General features: G+C 47.3%; 1 protein-coding gene across 2 annotated transcripts in view; it reads right to left on the bottom strand.

The window, feature by feature from the left end:
- The window catches only part of LOC129829470 (CDK5 and ABL1 enzyme substrate 2-like), a 121,062-nt gene that overhangs the window by 66,934 nt on the left and 32,190 nt on the right, over positions 1-21,938 (bottom strand). For both annotated transcript variants that reach the window (XM_055891171.1, XM_055891169.1), the window contains exon 2: positions 17,848-17,943. In XM_055891171.1, the coding sequence (XP_055747146.1) occupies positions 17,848-17,943 (96 nt within the window). The remainder of the gene's footprint in view (positions 1-17,847; positions 17,944-21,938) is intronic.

Raw genomic sequence — 21,938 nt, 5'->3', positions numbered from 1 at the left:
CAGAGACAGAGTGTCAGAGACAGAGTGAGAGACAGAGTGAGAGACAGAGTGAGAGACAGAGAAACAGATGTCTGGCACTACATGCAATTGTACTTTTTGACTTTCATCTAAACCTCCTCAACAGCATGTCAACACAGCACCACAGAAATAGTCTGGTGGGTAGAGTTCATTCTAGACAGGCTACCGCTGAACTGCATTAAAAGGGAAACGTCCCACACCCAGGTGGGAACAAGGCCGCTGTGTGTGGTGGTGCCCTCACATGTCTACCTGTATCAGCTGGAGGATCAGATGTGGCCAACGGCTAACATCTAACGTTACACAGAGCTGCTACTTCACACCATATTCCCAGAGCTGCGACTTCATACCATATTCCCAGAGCTGCTACTTCATACCATATTCCCAGAGCTGCTACTTCACACCATATTCCCAGAACTGCTACTTCATACCATATTCCCAGAGCTGCTACTTCATACCATATTCCCAGAGCTGCTACTTCATACCATATTCCCAGAACTGCTACTTCATACCATATTCCCAGAACTGCTACTTCATACCATATTCCCAGAACTGCTACTTCACACCATATTCCCAGAACTGCTACTTCACACCATTTTCCCAGAGCTGCTACTTCATACCATATTCCCAGAGCTGCTACTTCATACCATATTCCCAGAGCTGATACTTCATACCATATTCCCAGAGCGGATACTTCATACCATATTCCCAAAGCTGCTACTTCACACCATATTCCCAGAGCTGCTACTTCATACCATATTCCCAGAGCTGATACTTCATACCATATTCCCAGAGCTGCTACTTCATACCATATTCCCAAAGCTGCTACTTCATACCATATTCCCAGAGCTGCTACTTCATACCATATTCCCAGAGCTGCTACTTCATACCATATTTCCCAGAGCTGCTACTTCATACCATATTCCCAGAGCTGCTACTTCATACCATATTTCCCAGAGCTGCTACTTCATACCATATTCCCAGAGCTGCTACTTCACACCATATTCCCAGAGCTGCTACTTCACACCATATTCCCAGAGCTGCTACTTCACACCATATTCCCAGAGCTGCTACTTCATACCATATTCCCAGAGCTGCTACCCCATACCATATTCCCAGAGCTGCTACTTCATACCATATTCCCAGAGCTGCTACTTCATACCATATTCCCAGAGCTGCTACTTCATACCATATTCCCAGAGCTGCTACTTCATACCATATTCCCAGAGCTGCTACTTCATACCATATTCCCAGAGCTGCTACTTCATACCATATTCCCAGAGCTGCTACTTCATACCATATTCCCAGAGCTGCTACTTCATACCATATTCCCAGAGCTGCTACTTCACACCATATTCCCAGAGCTTCTACTTCATACCATATTCCCAGAGCCAGAGCTGCTACTCCATACCATATTCCCAGAGCCAGAGCTGCTACTTCACACCATATTCCCAGAGCTGCTACTTCATACCATATTCCCAGAGCTGCTACTTCATACCATATTCCCAGAGCTGCTACTTCATACCATATTCCCAGAGCTGCTACTTCATACCATATTCCCAGAGCTGCTACTTCATACCATATTCCCAGAGCTGCTACTTCATACCATATTCCCAGAGCTGCTACTTCATACCATATTCCCAGAGCTGCTACTTCATACCATATTCCCAGAGCTGCTACTTCATACCATATTCCCAGAGCTGCTACTTCATACCATATTCCCAGAGCTGCTACTTCATACCATATTCCCAGAGCTGCTACTTCATACCATATTCCCAGAGCTGCTACTTCATACCATATTCCCAGAGCTGCTACTTCATACCATATCCCAGAGCTGCTACTTCATACCATATTCCCAGAGCTGCTACTTCATACCATATTCTCAGAGCTGCTACTTCATACCATATTCCCAGAGCTGCTACTTCATACCATATTCCCAGAGCTTCTACTTCATACCATATTCCCAGAGGCAGAGCTGCTACTTCATACCATATTCTCAGAGCTGCTACTTCACACCATATTCCCAGAGCCAGAGCTTCTACTTCATACCATATTCCCAGAGGTGCTACTTTATACCATATTCCCAGAGCTTCTACTTCATACCATATTCCCAGACCCAGAGCTTCTACTTCATACCATATTCCCAGAACCAGAGCTTCTACTTCATACCATATTCCCAGAACCAGAGCTTCTACTTCATACCATATTCCCAGAACCAGAGCTTCTACTTCATACCATATTCCCAGAACCAGAGCTGCTACTTCATACCATATTCCTAGAGCTGCTACTTCATACCATATTCCCAGAGCCAGAGCTGCTACTTCATACCATATTCCCAGAGCTGCTACTTCATACCATATTCCCAGAGCCAGAGCTGCTACTTCATACCATATTCCCAGAGCCAGACCTGCTACTTCATACCATATTCTCAGAGCTTCTACTTCATACCATATTCTCAGAGCTGCTACTTCATACCATATTCCCAGAGCCAGAGCTTCTACTTCATACCATATTCCCTGAGCCAGAGCTGCTACTTCATACCATATTCTCAGAGCTGCTACTTCATACCATATTCTCAGAGCTGCTACTTCATACCATATTCTCAGAGCTGCTACTTCATACCATATTACCAGAGCCAGAGCTGCTACTTCATACCATATTCCCAGAGCTGCTACTTCATACCATATTCCCAGAGCCAGAGCTGCTACTTCATACCATATTCCCAGAGCCAGAGCTGCTACTTCATACCATATTCTCAGAGCTGCTACTTCATACCATATTCTCAGAGCTGCTACTTCATACCATATTCCCAGAGCTTCTACTTCATACCATATTCCCAGAGCTGCTACTTCATACCATATTCCCAGAGCTGCTACCCCATACCATATTCCCAGAGCTGCTACTTCATACCATATTCCCAGAGCTGCTACCCCATACCATATTCCCAGAGCTGCTACTTCATACCATATTCCCAGAACTGCTAATTCATACCATATTCCCTGAGCCAGAGCTGCTACTTCATAATATATTCCCTGAGCCAGAGCTGCTACTTCATACCATATTCCCAGAGCCAGAGCTGCTACTTCATACCATATTCTCAGAGCTGCTACTTCATACCATATTCCCAGAGCTGCTACTTCACACCATCTGTTCCACTGGATGTCATAAGGTGAATGCACCAATTTGTAAGTCGCTCTGGATAAGAGCGTCTGCTAAATGAATTAAATGTAAATGTAAATATTCCCAGAGCTGCTAATTCATACCATATTCCCTGAGCCAGAGCTGCTACTTCATAATATATTCCCTGAGCCAGAGCTGCTACTTCATAATATATTCCCAGAGCCAGAGCTCCTACTTCATACCATATTCCCAGAGCTGCTACTTCACACCATATTCCCAGAGCTGCTACTTCATACCATATTCCCAGAGCTCCTACTTCATACCATATTCCCAGAGCTCCTACTTCATACCATATTCCCAGAGCTCCTACTTCATACCATATTCCCAGAGCTCCTACTTCATACCATATTCCCAGAGCCAGAGCTGCTACTTCATACCATATTCCCAGAGCTGCTACTTCATACCATATTCCCAGAGCCAGAGCTGCTACTTCATACCATATTCCCAGAGCTGCTACTTCATACCATATTCCCAGAGCTGCTACTTCACACCATATTCCCAGAGCTTCTACTTCATACCATATTCCCAGAGCCAGAGCTGCTACTTCATACCATATTCCCTGAGCCAGAGCTGCTACTTCACACCATATTCCCAGAGCTTCTACTTCATACCATATTCCCAGAGCTGCTACTTCATACCATATTCCCAGAGCTGCTACTTCATACCATATTCCCAGAGCTGCTACTTCATACCATATTCCCAGAGCCAGAGCTGCTACTTCATACCATATTCCCAGAGCTGCTACTTCATACCATATTCCCAGAGCTGCTACTTCACACCATATTCCCAGAGCTTCTACTTCATACCATATTCCCAGAGCCAGAGCTGCTACTTCACACCATATTCCCAGAGCTGCTACTTCATACCATATTCCCAGAGCTGCTACTTCATACCATATTCCCAGAGCTGCTACTTCATACCATATTCCCAGAGCTGCTACTTCATACCATATTCCCAGAGCTGCTACTTCATACCATATTCCCAGAGCTGCTACTTCATACCATATTCCCAGAGCTGCTACTTCATACCATATTCCCAGAGCTGCTACTTCATACCATATTCCCAGAGCTGCTACTTCATACCATATTCCCAGAGCTGCTACTTCATACCATATTCCCAGAGCTGCTACTTCATACCATATTCCCAGAGCTGCTACTTCATACCATATTCCCAGAGCTGCTACTTCATACCATATTCCCAGAGCTGCTACTTCATACCATATTCCCGGAGCTGCTACTTCATACCATATTCCCGGAGCTGCTACTTCATACCATATTCCCAGAGCTGCTACTTCATACCATATTCCCAGAGCTGCTACTTCATACCATATTCCCAGAGCTGCTACTTCATACCATATTCCCAGAGCTGCTACTTCATACCATATTCCCAGAGCTGCTACTTCATACCATATTCCCAGAGCTGCTACTTCATACCATATTCCCAGAGCTGCTACTTCATACCATATTCTCAGAGCTGCTACTTCATACCATATTCCCAGAGCTGCTACTTCATACCATATTCCCAGAGCTTCTACTTCATACCATATTCCCAGAGGCAGAGCTGCTACTTCATACCATATTCTCAGAGCTGCTACTTCATACCATATTCCCAGAACCAGAGCTTCTACTTCATACCATATTCCCAGAACCAGAGCTTCTACTTCATACCATATTCCCAGAACCAGAGCTGCTACTTCATACCATATTCCTAGAGCTGCTACTTCATACCATATTCCCAGAGCCAGAGCTGCTACTTCATACCATATTCCCAGAGCCAGAGCTGCTACTTCATACCATATTCCCAGAGCTGCTACTTCATACCATATTCCCAGAGCCAGAGCTGCTACTTCATACCATATTCCCAGAGCCAGACCTGCTACTTCATACCATATTCTCAGAGCTTCTACTTCATACCATATTCTCAGAGCTGCTACTTCATACCATATTCCCAGAGCTTCTACTTCATACCATATTTCCAGAGCCAGAGCTTCTACTTCATACCATATTCCCTGAGCCAGAGCTGCTACTTCATACCATATTCTCAGAGCTGCTACTTCATACCATATTCTCAGAGCTGCTACTTCATACCATATTCTCAGAGCTGCTACTTCATACCATATTACCAGAGCCAGAGCTGCTACTTCATACCATATTCCCAGAGCTGCTACTTCATACCATATTCCCAGAGCCAGAGCTGCTACTTCATACCATATTCCCAGAGCCAGAGGTGCTACTTCATACCATATTGTCAGAGCTGCTACTTCATACCATATTCCCAGAGCTTCTACTTCATACCATATTCCCAGAGCTGCTACTTCATACCATATTCCCAGAGCTGCTACCCCATACCATATTCCCAGAGCTGCTACCCCATACCATATTCCCAGAGCTCCTACTTCATACCATATTCCCAGAGCTGCTACTTCATACCATATTCCCAGAACTGCTAATTCATACCATATTCCCTGAGCCAGAGCTGCTACTTCATAATATATTCCCTGAGCCAGAGCTGCTACTTCATACCATATTCCCAGAGCCAGAGCTGCTACTTCATACCATATTCTCAGAGCTGCTACTTCATACCATATTCCCAGAGCTGCTACTTCACACCATCTGTTCCACTGGATGTCATAAGGTGAATGCACCAATTTGTAAGTCGCTCTGGATAAGAGCGTCTGCTAAATGACTTTAATGTAAATGTAAATATTCCCAGAGCTGCTAATTCATACCATATTCCCTGAGCCAGAGCTGCTACTTCATAATATATTCCCTGAGCCAGAGCTGCTACTTCATAATATATTCCCAGAGTGTTGCGTCAAAACAGAACACTCAAAACATGAGCACAATGGCAGCTCTTCCTTTAAAGACCTCCAGGCCTCAAGAGGGCAGATAACCCAAAAAACACGGGTGGAACTAAAAAATTGAGCCAGGATTTCTGGAGGGACTACTTTTACATGCGCACCTGTCAGATAAGCATGGGTATAAAATGTTTGGTCCTCAACACATACACAGCTCATTGTTCAACCCTAAAGACGCAACTGGTATGTAATGTTTGGAATTATTTATTATGTTGCATCCAGTGCTTAGCAATTTACATGTTTAACTCTGGTAGGAATTTTGACTTTTGTTGTGGATATTTTCTGACTGCAGAAGTAATTGCTAGGGTGCTAGATTAAATTGTTTAAACGTTTACTTTATTCAAAGCCATGCTTTGTTGCTGTGTCATGCATTGTTTAGTGTAAAATAATGCATGTTTATTCTCTGTTTGTTTAAGGTTATCAACCTATTCCTAGTGCTAGTGCTATTCCTATTGCTATTGCTATTCCTATTCCCTATTCCTCTGTGATTCAACTACTCTATTCAACAAATCAACTATTTCAACATATTCAACAAATGGCATCAAAACCATAATAAAACACTGGAAAGGAATTGAGTCGTCCCTTTGCATCCTTCACGGGTTGAGCAAGCCGTTTTCAAGTTTGGGCAGAGCTGAAAATAATTATAACACCTAGACAACTTGACACAGAGCCAGAGCTGCTACTTCATAATATATTCCCAGAGCCAGAGCTGCTACTTCATACCATATTCTCAGAGCTGCTACTTCATACCATATTCCCAGAGCTGCTACTTCATACCATATTCCCAGAGCTGCTACTTCATACCATATTCCCAGAGCTGCTACTTCATACCATATTCCCAGAGCTGCTACTTCATACCATATTCCCAGAGCTGCTACTTCATACCATATTTCCCAGCTGTGCTACTTCATACCATATTCCCAGAGCTGCTACTTCATACCATATTCCCAGAGCTGCTACTTCATACCATATTCCCAGAGCTGCTACTTCATACCATATTCCCAGAGCCGCTACTTCATACCACATTCCCAGAGCCAGAGCTGCTACTTCATACCATATTCCCTGAGCCAGAGCTGCTACTTCATACCATATTCCCAGAGCTTCTACTTCATACCATATTCCCAGAGCTGCTACTTCATACCATATTCCCAGAGCTGCTACTTCATACCATATTCCCAGAACTGCTACTTCATACCATATTCCCAGAACTGCTACTTCATACCATATTCCCAGCGCCAGAGCTGCTATATATACACCACATACACATGGTCATGACTTTACTAGGGTTGTGTTCTATATAGTGCACTACTTTTGATCAGGAGAATTAGGGTTCTGTCCAAAAATAGTGCACTAAATCTGATGGTTGTTTTTTTTAAATTCAGTTTTAAGCCTTCCCCAAACCATAGCCTTAACCCCTCAAAAGGAATACCTAACCTTAACCCCTCAGAATGAATACCTAACCTTAACCCCTCAGAATGAATACCTAACCTTAACCCCTCAGAATGGATACCTAACCTTAACCCCTCAGAATGAATACCTAACCTTAACCCCTCAGAATGAATACCTAACCTTAACCCCTCAGAATGAATACCTAACCTTAACCACTCAGAATGAATACCTAACCTTAACCACTCAGAATGAATACCTAACCTTACCCACTCAGAATGAATACCTAACCTTAACCACTCAGAATGAATACCTAACCTTAACCACTCAGAATGAATACCTAACCTTAACCACTCAGAATGAATACCTAACCTTACCCACTCAGAATGAATACCTAACCTTAACCACTCAGAATGAATACCTAACCTTAACCACTCAGAATGAATACCTAACCTTAACCACTCAGAATGAATACCTAACCTTCACCACTCAGAATGAATACCTAACCTTCACCACTCAGAATGAATACCTAACCTTAATCACTCAGAATGAATACCTAACCTTAATCACTCAGAATGAATACCTAACCTTAATCACTCAGAATGAATACCTAACCTTAACCACTCAGAATGAATACCTAACCTTAACCACTCAGAATGAATACCTAACCTTAACCACTCAGAATGAATACCTAACCTTAACCACTCAGAATGAATACCTAACCTTAACCACTCAGAATGAATACCTAACCTTAACCACTCAGAATGAATACCTAACCTTAACCACTCAGAGTGAATACCTAACCTTAACCACTCAGAATGAATACCTAACCTTAACCACTCAGAATGAATACCTAACCTTAACCACTCAGAGTGAATACCTAACCTTAACCACTCAGAATGAATACCTAACCTTAACCCTTTGAGTTGTTTCTGTTTTAACCTTGTAAACATGCAGAATTAATGTCAATAATACACATTCATCTATAATATGTACCATATTCCCTGAGCCAGAGCTGCTACTTCATACCTTATTCTCAGAGCTGCTACTTCATACCATATTCCCAGATTCATCTATAATATGTCGAATGTCAAAAGGAAACTAAGATCGCGGTGAAAATGTCTCCGTCTTCCCTATAAAGTGCACTACTTTAGAGCAGGAGCCTACCGCTCCGGTCTCTATCTCAGATCTCAAGTGGAAAACCCTCACTGCCAGGCCCAGCATGCATGGGAAAGAGTCAAGTGGAAAACCTTCACCGCATGGGAAAGAGAAAACCTTCACCGCATGGGAAAGAGAAAACCTTCACCGCATGGGAAAGAGAAAACCTTCACCGCATGGGAAAGAGAAAACCTTCACCGCATGGGAAAGAGAAAACCTTCACCGCATGGGAAAGAGAAAACCTTCACCGCATGGGAAAGAGAAAACCTTCACCGCATGGGAAAGAGAAAACCTTCACCGCATGGGAAAGAGAAAACCTTCACCGCATGGGAAAGAGAAAACCTTCACCGCATGGGAAAGAGAAAACCTTCACCGCATGGGAAAGAGAAAACCTTCACCGCATGGGAAAGAGAAAACCTTCACCGCATGGGAAAGAGAAAACCTTCACCGCATGGGAAAGAGAAAACCTTCACCGCATGGGAAAGAGAAAACCTTCACCGCATGGGAAAGAGAAAACCTTCACCGCATGGGAAAGAGAAAACCTTCACCGCATGGGAAAGAGAAAACCTTCACCGCATGGGAAAGAGAAAACCTTCACCGCATGGGAAAGAGAAAACCTTCACCGCATGGGAAAGAGAAAACCTTCACCGCATGGGAAAGAGAAAACCTTCACCGCATGGGAAAGAGAAAACCTTCACCGCATGGGAAAGAGAAAACCTTCACCGCATGGGAAAGAGAAAACCTTCACCGCATGGGAAAGAGAAAACCTTCACCGCATGGGAAAGAGAAAACCTTCACCGCATGGGAAAGAGTCAAGTGGAAAAGCTTCACCGCATGGGAAAGAGTCAAGTGGAAAAGCAATGCCAGTGAGTTCTGGTGGGTTTATAATGGGCACAGGGTAAACATAGCTCTCTTGTTCCTCAGCTGGCGTGAAGCCAGATGACAGTGTGTGTGTGTGTTCGTAGAGTGCCCTGGGGACAAGGGAACAGGCAGTCTGCCTGTACAGATAACCAGTCTGTGACATAGCATAACTCTAGACCTGTGTGTTCTGTTCTGTTGGATGACCGAGTGTTCTGTTGGATGACCGAGTGTTCTGTTGGATGACCGAGTGTTCTGTTGGATGACCGAGTGTTCTGTTGGATGACCGAGTGTTCTGTTGGATGACCGAGTGTTCTGTTGGATGACCGAGTGTCCTGTTGGATGACCGAGTGTCCTGTTGGATGACCGAGTGTCCTGTTGGATGACCGAGTGTCCTGTTGGATGACCGAGTGTCCTGTTGGATGACCGAGTGTCCTGTTGGATGACCGAGTGTCCTGTTGGATGACCGAGTGTCCTGTTGGATGACCGAGTGTTCTGTTGGATGACCGAGTGTTCTGTTCTGTTGGATGACCGAGTGTTCTGTTCTGTTGGATGACCGAGTGTTCTGTTCTGTTGGATGACCGAGTGTTCTGTTCTGTTGGATGACCGAGTGTTCTGTTCTGTTGGATGACCGAGTGTTCTGTCCTGTTGGATGACCGAGTGTTCTGTTGGATGACAGAGTGTCCTGTTGGATGACAGAGTGTCCTGTTGGATGACAGAGTGTCCTGTTGGATGACAGAGTGTCCTGTTGGATGACCGAGTGTCCTGTTGGATGACCGAGTGTCCTGTTGGATGACCGAGTGTCCTGTTGGATGACCGAGTGTCCTGTTGGATGACCGAGTGTCCTGTTGGATGACCGAGTGTCCTGTTGGATGACCGAGTGTCCTGTTGGATGACCGAGTGTTCTGTTCTGTTGGATGACCGAGTGTTCTGTTGGATGACCGAGTGTTCTGTTCTGTTGGATGACCGAGTGTTCTGTTGGATGATCGAGTGTTCTGTTCTGTTGGATGACCGAGTGTTCTGTTGGATGACCGAGTGTTCTGTTGGATGACAGAGTGTTCTGTTGGATGACAGAGTGTTCTGTTGGATGACAGAGTGTTCTGTTGGATGACAGAGTGTTCTGTTGGATGACAGAGTGTTCTGTTGGATGACAGAGTGTTCTGTTGGATGACAGAGTGTTCTGTTGGATGACAGTGTGTTCTGTTGGATGACAGTGTGTTCTGTTGGATGACAGAGTGTTCTGTTGGATGACAGAGTGTTCTGTTGGATGACAGAGTGTTCTGTTGGATGACAGAGTGTTCTGTTGGATGACCGAGTGTTCTGTTCTGTTGGATGACCGAGTGTTCTGTTGGATGACCGAGTGTTCTGTTCTGTTGGATGACCGAGTGTTCTGTTGGATGATCGAGTGTTCTGTTCTGTTGGATGACCGAGTGTTCTGTTGGATGACCGAGTGTTCTGTTCTGTTGGATGACGGAGTGTTCTGCTGGATGACGGAGTGTTCTGCTGGATGACCGAGTGTTCTGCTGGATGACCGAGTGTTCTGCTGGATGACCGAGTGTTCTGCTGGATGACCGAGTGTTCTGCTGGATGACCGAGTGTTCTGCTGGATGACCGAGTGTTCTGCTGGATGACCGAGTGTTCTGCTGGATGACCGAGTGTTCTGCTGGATGACCGAGTGTTCTGCTGGATGACCGAGTGTTCTGCTGGATGACCGAGTGTTCTGCTGGATGACCGAGTGTTCTGCTGGATGACCGAGTGTTCTGCTGGATGACCGAGTGTTCTGCTGGATGACAGAGTGTTCTGCTGGATGACAGAGTGTTCTGCTGGATGACAGAGTGTTCTGTTGGATGACAGAGTGTTCTGTTGGATGACAGAGTGTTCTGTTGGATGACAGAGTGTTCTGTTGGATGACAGAGTGTTCTGTTGGATGACAGAGTGTTCTGTTGGATGACAGAGTGTTCTGTTGGATGACAGAGTGTTCTGTTGGATGACAGAGTGTTCTGTTGGATGACAGAGTGTTCTGTTGGATGACAGAGTGTTCTGTTGGATGACAGAGTGTTCTGTTGGATGACAGTGTGTTCTGTTGGATGACAGAGTGTTCTGTTGGATGACAGAGTGTTCTGTTGGATGACAGAGTGTTCTGTTGGATGACAGAGTGTTCTGTTGGATGACAGAGTGTTCTGTTGGATGACAGAGTGTTCTGTTGGATGACAGAGTGTTCTGTTGGATGACAGAGTGTTCTGTTGGATGACAGAGTGTTCTGTTGGATGACAGAGTGTTCTGTTGGATGACAGTGTGTTCTGTTGGATGACAGTGTGTTCTGTTGGATGACAGTGTGTTCTGTTGGATGACAGTGTGTTCTGTTGGATGACAGTGTGTTCTGTTGGATGACAGTGTGTTCTGTTGGATGACAGTGTGTTCTGTTGGATGACAGTGTGTTCTGTTGGATGACAGTGTGTTCTGTTGGATGACAGAGTGTTCTGTTGGATGACAGAGTGTTCTGTTGGATGACAGAGTGTTCTGTTGGATGACAGAGTGTTCTGTTGGATGACAGAGTGTTCTGCTGGATGACCGAGTGTTCTGCTGGATGACCGAGTGTTCTGCTGGATGACCGAGTGCTCTGCTGGATGACCGAGTGTTCTGCTGGATGACCGAGTGTTCTGCTGGATGACCGAGTGTTCTGCTGGATGACCGAGTGTTCTGCTGGATGACAGAGTGTTCTGTTGGATGACAGAGTGTTCTGTTGGATGACAGAGTGTTCTGTTGGATGACAGAGTGTTCTGTTGGATGACAGAGTGTTCTGTTGGATGACAGTGTGTTCTGTTGGATGACAGAGTGTTCTGTTGGATGACAGAGTGTTCTGTTGGATGACAGAGTGTTCTGTTGGATGACAGAGTGTTCTGTTGGATGACAGAGTGTTCTGTTGGATGACCGAGTGTTCTGTTCTGTTGGATGACCGAGTGTTCTGTTGGATGACCGAGTGTTCTGTTCTGTTGGATGACCGAGTGTTCTGTTGGATGATCGAGTGTTCTGTTCTGTTGGATGACCGAGTGTTCTGTTGGATGACCGAGTGTTCTGTTCTGTTGGATGACGGAGTGTTCTGCTGGATGACGGAGTGTTCTGCTGGATGACCGAGTGTTCTGCTGGATGACCGAGTGTTCTGCTGGATGACCGAGTGTTCTGCTGGATGACCGAGTGTTCTGCTGGATGACCGAGTGTTCTGCTGGATGACCGAGTGTTCTGCTGGATGACCGAGTGTTCTGCTGGATGACCGAGTGTTCTGCTGGATGACAGAGTGTTCTGCTGGATGACAGAGTGTTCTGCTGGATGACAGAGTGTTCTGCTGGATGACAGAGTGTTCTGCTGGATGACAGAGTGTTCTGCTGGATGACAGAGTGTTCTGCTGGATGACAGAGTGTTCTGCTGGATGACAGAGTGTTCTGTTGGATGACAGAGTGTTCTGTTGGATGACAGAGTGTTCTGTTGGATGACAGAGTGTTCTGTTGGATGACAGAGTGTTCTGTTGGATGACAGAGTGTTCTGTTGGATGACAGAGTGTTCTGTTGGATGACAGAGTGTTCTGTTGGATGACAGAGTGTTCTGTTGGATGACAGAGTGTTCTGTTGGATGACAGAGTGTTCTGTTGGATGACAGAGTGTTCTGTTGGATGACAGAGTGTTCTGTTGGATGACAGAGTGTTCTGTTGGATGACAGAGTGTTCTGTTGGATGACAGAGTGTTCTGTTGGATGACAGAGTGTTCTGTTGGATGACAGAGTGTTCTGTTGGATGACAGAGTGTTCTGTTGGATGACAGAGTGTTCTGTTGGATGACAGAGTGTTCTGTTGGATGACAGAGTGTTCTGTTGGATGACAGAGTGTTCTGTTGGATGACAGAGTGTTCTGTTGGATGACAGAGTGTTCTGTTGGATGACAGAGTGTTCTGTTGGATGACAGAGTGTTCTGTTGGATGACAGTGTGTTCTGTTGGATGACAGAGTGTTCTGTTGGATGACAGAGTGTTCTGTTGGATGACAGAGTGTTCTGTTGGATGACAGAGTGTTCTGTTGGATGACAGAGTGTTCTGTTGGATGACAGAGTGTTCTGTTGGATGACAGAGTGTTCTGTTGGATGACAGAGTGTTCTGTTGGATGACAGAGTGTTCTGTTGGATGACAGTGTGTTCTGTTGGATGACAGTGTGTTCTGTTGGATGACAGTGTGTTCTGTTGGATGACAGTGTGTTCTGTTGGATGACAGTGTGTTCTGTTGGATGACAGTGTGTTCTGTTGGATGACAGTGTGTTCTGTTGGATGACAGTGTGTTCTGTTGGATGACAGTGTGTTCTGTTGGATGACAGTGTGTTCTGTTGGATGACAGTGTGTTCTGTTGGATGACAGAGTGTTCTGTTGGATGACCGAGTGTTCTGTTGGATGACCGAGTGTTCTGTTGGATGACCGAGTGTTCTGTTGGATGACCGAGTGTTCTGTTGGATGACCGAGTGTTCTGTTGGATGACCGAGTGTTCTGTTGGATGACCGAGTGTTCTGTTGGATGACCGAGTGTTCTGTTGGATGACCGAGTGTTCTGTTGGATGACCGAGTGTTCTGTTGGATGACCGAGTGTTCTGTTGGATGACCGAGTGTTCTGTTGGATGACCGAGTGTTCTGTTGGATGACCGAGTGTTCTGTTGGATGACCGAGTGTTCTGTTGGATGACCGAGTGTTCTGTTGGATGACCGAGTGTTCTGTTGGATGACCGAGTGTTCTGTTCTGTTGGATGACCGAGTGTTCTGTTCTGTTGGATGACCGAGTGTTCTGTTCTGTTGGATGACCGAGTGTTCTGTTCTGTTGGATGACCGAGTGTTCTGTTCTGTTGGATGACCGAGTGTTCTGTTCTGTTGGATGACCGAGTGTTCTGTTCTGTTGGATGACCGAGTGTTCTGTTCTGTTGGATGACCGAGTGTTCTGTTCTGTTGGATGACCGAGTGTTCTGTTCTGTTGGATGACCGAGTGTTCTGTTGGATGACCGAGTGTTCTGTTGGATGACCGAGTGTTCTGTTGGATGACCGAGTGTTCTGTTGGATGACAGAGTGTTCTGTTCTGTTGGATGACCGAGTGTTCTGTTCTGTTGGATGACCGAGTGTTCTGTTGGATGACCGAGTGTTCTGTTCTGTTGGATGACCGAGTGTTCTGTTCTGTTGGATGACCGAGTGTTCTGCTGGATGACCGAGTGTTCTGCTGGATGACCGAGTGTTCTGCTGGATGACCGAGTGTTCTGCTGGATGACCGAGTGTTCTGCTGGATGACCGAGTGTTCTGCTGGATGACCGAGTGTTCTGCTGGATGACCGAGTGTTCTGCTGGATGACCGAGTGTTCTGTTGGATGACAGAGTGTTCTGTTGGATGACAGAGTGTTCTGTTGGATGACAGAGTGTTCTGTTGGATGACAGAGTGTTCTGTTGGATGACAGAGTGTTCTGTTGGATGACAGTGTGTTCTGTTGGATGACAGTGTGTTCTGTTGGATGACAGTGTGTTCTGTTGGATGACAGAGTGTTCTGTTGGATGACAGAGTGTTCTGTTGGATGACAGAGTGTTCTGTTGGATGACAGAGTGTTCTGTTGGATGACAGAGTGTTCTGTTGGATGACAGAGTGTTCTGTTGGATGACAGAGTGTTCTGTTGGATGACAGAGTGTTCTGTTGGATGACAGAGTGTTCTGTTGGATGACCGAGTGTTCTGTTGGATGACCGAGTGTTCTGTTGGATGACAGAGTGTTCTGTTGGATGACAGAGTGTTCTGTTGGATGACAGAGTGTTCTGTTGGATGACAGAGTGTTCTGTTGGATGACCGAGTGTTCTGTTGGATGACCGAGTGTTCTGTTGGATGACCGAGTGTTCTGTTGGATGACCGAGTGTTCTGTTGGATGACCGAGTGTTCTGTTGGATGACCGAGTGTTCTGTTGGATGACCGAGTGTTCTGTTGGATGACAGAGTGTTCTGTTGGATGACAGAGTGTTCTGTTGGATGACAGAGTGTTCTGTTGGATGACAGAGTGTTCTGTTGGATGACAGAGTGTTCTGTTGGATGACCGAGTGTTCTGTTCCTATTGTATTAAAGGAGCAGTCTACACTCATAACAGCAGCCTTGTGATGCTCTCTGACCCACTAGAATGATTTAATAATAGCCCCAGCACTAGAACAACAGGCAGAGACAGAGCCAAGTTCCAACAGGTGTTAAGGTGATCATATAATAATTATAATAATAAGGGTCCTCTGAATGAGGAGTTAGTCTGTGGACTGGCTTTACATTACCAGTTACTGGCCCACCTCTCTAACCTGCGGGCTACTTTCAGTTAAATCAAATCACATTTTATTTGTCACATACACATGGTTAGCAGATGTTAATGCGAGTGTAGCGAAATGCTTGTGCTTCTAGTTCCGACAATGCAGTAATAACAACAAGTAATCTAACCTAACAATTCCACAACTACTACCTTATACACACAAGTGTAAAGGGATAAAGAATATGTACATAAAGATATATGAATGAGTGATGGTACAGAACGGCATAGGCAAGATGCAGTAGATGGTATAGTGTACAGTATATACATATGAGATGAGTAATGTAGGGTATGTAAACATAAAGTGGCATAGTTTAAACTGGCTAGTGATACATGTATTACATAAAGATGGCAAGATGCAGTAGATGATATAGAGTACAGTATATACATATACATATGAGATGAGTAATGTAGGGTATGTAAACATTATATTAAGTGGAATTGTTTAAAGTGGCTAGTGACCACAACGCTGTCTGTGTGGGTGGACCAATTCAGTTTGTCCGTGATGTGTACACCGAGGAACTTAAAACTTTCCACCTTCTCCAGGCTACAAGTTAACTTGTAGCCTTGCATTAAGACCGCGGCCTAGGAGATCAGAGTTACTACATACTGTATATTCCTCATCTACAGTTCTGTTCTGAAAAAAAAAAACTGAAGGAAGTTTTCTGGGAGACGGAGGAAGTGATACCTCTGTATCCCGGAGACACCGGTCCCATTAATAAACTAGGATATTCTACAGGCAACAGACGGAAGACTGAACACACTCGCATCACTAGCGAAGAGAAAGAGCAGTGAGAGTGAGGAAGAGGAGCAGGCAAAACCATCACTAGCGAAGAGAAAGAGCAGTGAGAGTGAGGAAGAGGAGCAGGCAAAACCATCACTAGCGAAGAGAAAGAGCAGTGAGAGTGAGGAAGAGGAGCAGGCAAAACCATCACTAGCGAAGAGAAAGAGCAGTGAGAGTGAGGAAGAGGAGCAGGCAACACCATCACTAGCGAAGAGAAAGAGCAGTGAGAGTGAGGAAGAGGAGCAGGCAAAACCATCACTAGCGAAGAGAAAGAGCAGTGAGAGGGAGGAAGAGGAGCAGGCAAAACCATCACTAGCGAAGAGAAAGAGCAGTGAGAGTGAGGAAGAGGAGCATGCAAAACCCCGCTCATATGTTTTGGTCATCTGCATCTGACAGTCTTGTCCTGCATGCCTCGCAAATTCAACAAAGTATCCTAAAATATGCATCTTCCTCTCTGGTTTTATTTAAATTGCACAACTTTCCCCCGGCCTTTAAAGCCATATAGTCTAGTTAGGAAATAACATGAAAAAGTATATGTTTTATGGTAACAGCACTGTGATTTTAATTATGTTCGCGATTTTTCTTAACGTTAAGGTTTCCACGTTTAAACGTTCACAACCTTAGTTTTAATAAATTATTTGGTGACACGTGAACATATTTAGTATAGTTTAATCTAAAAGGGATAACTTTTTGAATGTTTGACTATTTTTATTTTTATGAAATTCACTGAGGATGGTCCTACACTTCCTCCTCTGAGGAGCCTCCACTGGTTCTGAGAGAACCAGGAAGTGTTTCAGTCAGTGTTCTGAGAGGCAGGAAGTGTTTCAGTCAATGTTCTGAGAGAACGAGGAAATGCTTCAGTCAGTGTTCTGAGAGAACCAGGAAGTGTTTCAGCCAGTGTTCTGAGAGAACGAGGACGGGCTTCAGTCAGTGTTCTGAGAGAACCAGGAAGTGTTTCAGCCAGTGTTCTGAGAGAACGAGGCAGTGTTTCAGTCAGTGTTCTGAGAGAACGAGGAAGTGTTTCAGCCAGTGTTCTGAGAGAACCAGGAAGTGTTTCAGCCAGTGTTCTGAGAGAACGAGGAAGTGTTTCAGCCAGTGTTCTGAGAGAACCAGGAAGTGTTTCAGCCAGTGTTCTGAGAGAACGAGGCAGTGTTTCAGTCAGTGTTCTGAGAGAACGAGGACGGGCTTCAGTCAGTGTTCTGAGAGAACGAGGAAGGGCTTCAGTCAGTGTTCTGAGAGAACGAGGAAGGGCTTCAGTCAGTGTTCTAAGACCTACCTGCTGCCTCGTGTGTCGTATTGTCTCATGTTCTTGATGAAGTGGACCTTCTTCGCAGGGCGATGTCTGGGGGAGCCCAACAGGTTACGAGTCCGACTGTGGGGCAGAGAGAGAGAGAGAAGAGATAGAGTCATGAAACATGGAAACACAGCAGTCAAGAGCCAAGGATCCCCCACCTCAGAGTGTAATTCAGCTTCCAGTCTCAGCAATAATACATAATCATAGTCCCATCAGTTGCCATGGCAGCGTAATAGCAAGCAGTATAGGTTGCGCTCTCTCTGTTCATTTATAAATATATTCATAATTATTATAAAATCATTTTTGTTGGTGTTTTATCCAACAATAACAATGAAACCTGTGACCACCATGTGTGTGTCTTCCCTGGGGGGGGGGAATTACATCTGTCACCACCATGTGTGTGTCTTCCCTGGGGGGGGGGGAATTACATCTGTCACCACCATGTGTGTGTGTCTTCCCTGGGGGGGGAATTACATCTGTCACCACCATGTGTGTGTGTCTTCCCTGGGGGGGGAATTACATCTGTCACCACCATGTGTGTGTCTTCCCTGGGGGGGGAATTACATCAGTGACCACCATGTGTGTGTCTTCCCTGGGGGGAGGAATTACATCTGTGACCACCATGTGTGTGTCTTCCCTGGGGGGAGGAATTACATCTGTGACCACCATGTGTGTGTCTTCCCTGGGGGGGGGGGAATTACATCTGTCACCACCATGTGTGTGTCTTCCCTGGGGGGGGGGGAATTACATCTGTCACCACCATGTGTGTGTCTTCCCTGGGGGGGGAATTACATCAGTGACCACCATGTGTGTGTCTTCCCTGGGGGGAGGAATTACATCTGTGACCACCATGTGTGTGTCTTCCCTGGGGGGGAATTACATCTGTGACCACCATGTGTGTGTCTTCCCTGGGGGGGGGAATTACATCTGTGACCACCATGTGTGTGTCTTCCCTGGGGGGGGGGGGGGGGGGAATTACATCTGTGACCACCATGTGTGTGTGTCTTCCCTGGGGGGGGGGGGGAATTACATCTGTGACCACCATGTGTGTGTGTCTCCCCTGGGGGGGGGGGGGGGAAATTACATCTGTGACCACCATGTGTGTGTCTTCCCTGGGGGGGGGGGGGGGATTACATCTGTCACCACCATGTGTGTGTCTTCCCTGGGGGGGGGGATTTACATCTGTGACCACCATGTGTGTGTGTCTTCCCTGGGGGGGAATTACATCTGTGACCACCATGTGTGTGTGTCTTCCCTGGGGGGGAATTACATCTGTGACCACCATGTGTGTGTGTCTTCCCTGGGGGGGGGGGGGGGGGAAATTACATCTGTGACCACCATGTGTGTGTCTTCCCTGGGGGGGGGGGGGAATTACATCTGTGACCACCATGTGTGTGTCTTCCCTGGGGGGGGGGGATTTACATCTGTGACCACCATGTGTGTGTGTCTTCCCTGGGGGGGAATTACATCTGTGACCACCATGTGTGTGTGTCTTCCCTGGGGGGAGGGGGGGGGAATTACATCTGTGACCACCATGTGTGTCTTCCCTGGGGGGGAATTACATCTGTGACCACCATGTGTGTGTCTTCCCTGGGGGGGGGGGAATTACATCTGTGACCACCATGTGTGTGTCTTCCCTGGGGGGGGGGGGGGAATTACATCTGTGACCACCATGTGTGTGTGTTCCCTGGGGGGGGGAATTACATCTGTGACCACCATGTGTTGTCTTCCCTGGGGGGGGAATTACATCTGTGACCACCATGTGTGTGTCTTCCCTGGGGGGGGGGGGGAATTACATCTGTGACCACCATGTGTGTGTGTTCCCTGGGGGGGGGGAATTACATCTGTGACCACCATGTGTTGTCTTCCCTGGGGGGGGAATTACATCTGTGACCACCATGTGTGTGTCTTCCCTGGGGGGGGGGGGGGAATTACATCTGTGACCACCATGTGTGTGTGTCTTCCCTGGGGGGGGGGGGGGGAATTACATCTGTGACCACCATGTGTGTGTCTTCCCTGGGGGGGGGGGGGGGGGGGGGGAATTACATCTGTGACCACCATGTGTGTGTGTTCCCTGGGGGGGGGAATTACATCTGTGACCACCATGTGTTGTCTTCCCTGGGGGGGGAATTACATCTGTGACCACCATGTGTGTGTCTTCCCTGGGGGGGGGGGGGAATTACATCTGTGACCACCATGTGTGTGTGTCTTCCCTGGGGGGGGGGGGGGAATTACATCTGTGACCACCATGTGTGTGTCTTCCCTGGGGGGGGGGGGGGGGGGAATTACATCTGTGACCACCATGTGTGTGTCTTCCCTGGGGGGGGGGGGGAATTACATCTGTGACCACCATGTGTGTGTCTTCCCTGGGGGGGGGGGGGGAATTACATCTGTGACCACCATGTGTGTGTGTTCCCTGGGGGGGGGAATTACATCTGTGACCACCATGTGTTGTCTTCCCTGGGGGGGGAATTACATCTGTGACCACCATGTGTGTGTCTTCCCTGGGGGGGGGGGGGGAATTACATCTGTGACCACCATGTGTGTGTGTCTTCCCTGGGGGGGGGGGGGGGAATTACATCTGTGACCACCATGTGTGTGTCTTCCCTGGGGGGGGGGGGGGGGGGGAATTACATCTGTGACCACCATGTGTGTGTGTTCCCTGGGGGGGGGAATTACATCTGTGACCACCATGTGTTGTCTTCCCTGGGGGGGGAATTACATCTGTGACCACCATGTGTGTGTCTTCCCTGGGGGGGGGGGGGGAATTACATCTGTGACCACCATGTGTGTGTGTCTTCCCTGGGGGGGGGGGGGGGAATTACATCTGTGACCACCATGTGTGTGTCTTCCCTGGGGGGGGGGGGGGGGGGGGGAATTACATCTGTGACCACCATGTGTGTGTCTTCCCTGGGGGGGGGGGGAATTACATCTGTGACCACCATGTGTGTGTCTTCCCTGGGGGGGGGGGGAATTACATCTGTGACCACCATGTGTTGTCTTCCCTGGGGGGGGAATTACATCTGTGACCACCATGTGTGTGTGTTCCCTGGGGGGGGGGGGGGGGGGGGGGGGGGAATTACATCTGTGACCACCATGTGTGTGTCTTCCCTGGGGGGGGGGGGGGAATTACATCTGTGACCACCATGTGTGTGTCTTCCCTGGGGGGGGGGGATTTACATCTGTGACCACCATGTGTGTGTGTCTTCCCTGGGGGGGAATTACATCTGTGACCACCATGTGTGTGTGTCTTCCCTGGGGGGAGGGGGGGGGGAATTAAATCTGTGACCACCATGTGTGTCTTCCCTGGGGGGGAATTACATCTGTGACCACCATGTGTGTGTCTTCCCTGGGGGGGGGGGGAATTACATCTGTGACCACCATGTGTGTGTCTTCCCTGGGGGGGGGGGGGGAATTACATCTGTGACCACCGTGTGTGTGTTCCCTGGGGGGGGGGAATTACATCTGTGACCACCATGTGTTGTCTTCCCTGGGGGGGGAATTACATCTGTGACCACCATGTGTGTGTCTTCCCTGGGGGGGGGGGGGGAATTACATCTGTGACCACCATGTGTGTGTGTCTTCCCTGGGGGGGGGGGGGGGAATTACATCTGTGACCACCATGTGTGTGTCTTCCCTGGGGGGGGGGGGGGAATTACATCTGTGACCACCATGTGTGTGTCTTCCCTGGGGGGGGGGGGGGAATTACATCTGTGACCACCATGTGTGTGTCTTCCCTGGGGGGGGGGGGGAATTACATCTGTGACCACCATGTGTGTGTCTTCCCTGGGGGGGGGGGGGAATTACATCTGTGACCACCATGTGTTGTCTTCCCTGGGGGGGGAATTACATCTGTGACCACCATGTGTGTGTGTTCCCTGGGGGGGGGGGGGGGGGGGGGAATTACATCTGTGACCACCATGTGTTGTCTTCCCTGGGGGGGGAATTACATCTGTGACCACCATGTGTGTGTCTTCCCTGGGGGGGGGGGGAATTACATCTGTGACCACCATGTGTGTGTCTTCCCTGGGGGGGGGGGGGGAATTACATCTGTGACCACCATGTGTGTGTCT

The sequence above is a fragment of the Salvelinus fontinalis genome, chromosome 31, assembly GCF_029448725.1.
Source record: "Salvelinus fontinalis isolate EN_2023a chromosome 31, ASM2944872v1, whole genome shotgun sequence".
Lineage (NCBI taxonomy): Eukaryota > Metazoa > Chordata > Actinopteri > Salmoniformes > Salmonidae > Salvelinus > Salvelinus fontinalis.
Note: the sequence above shows the minus strand (reverse complement) of the source record. Positions and strands in the feature narration are given on the sequence as shown.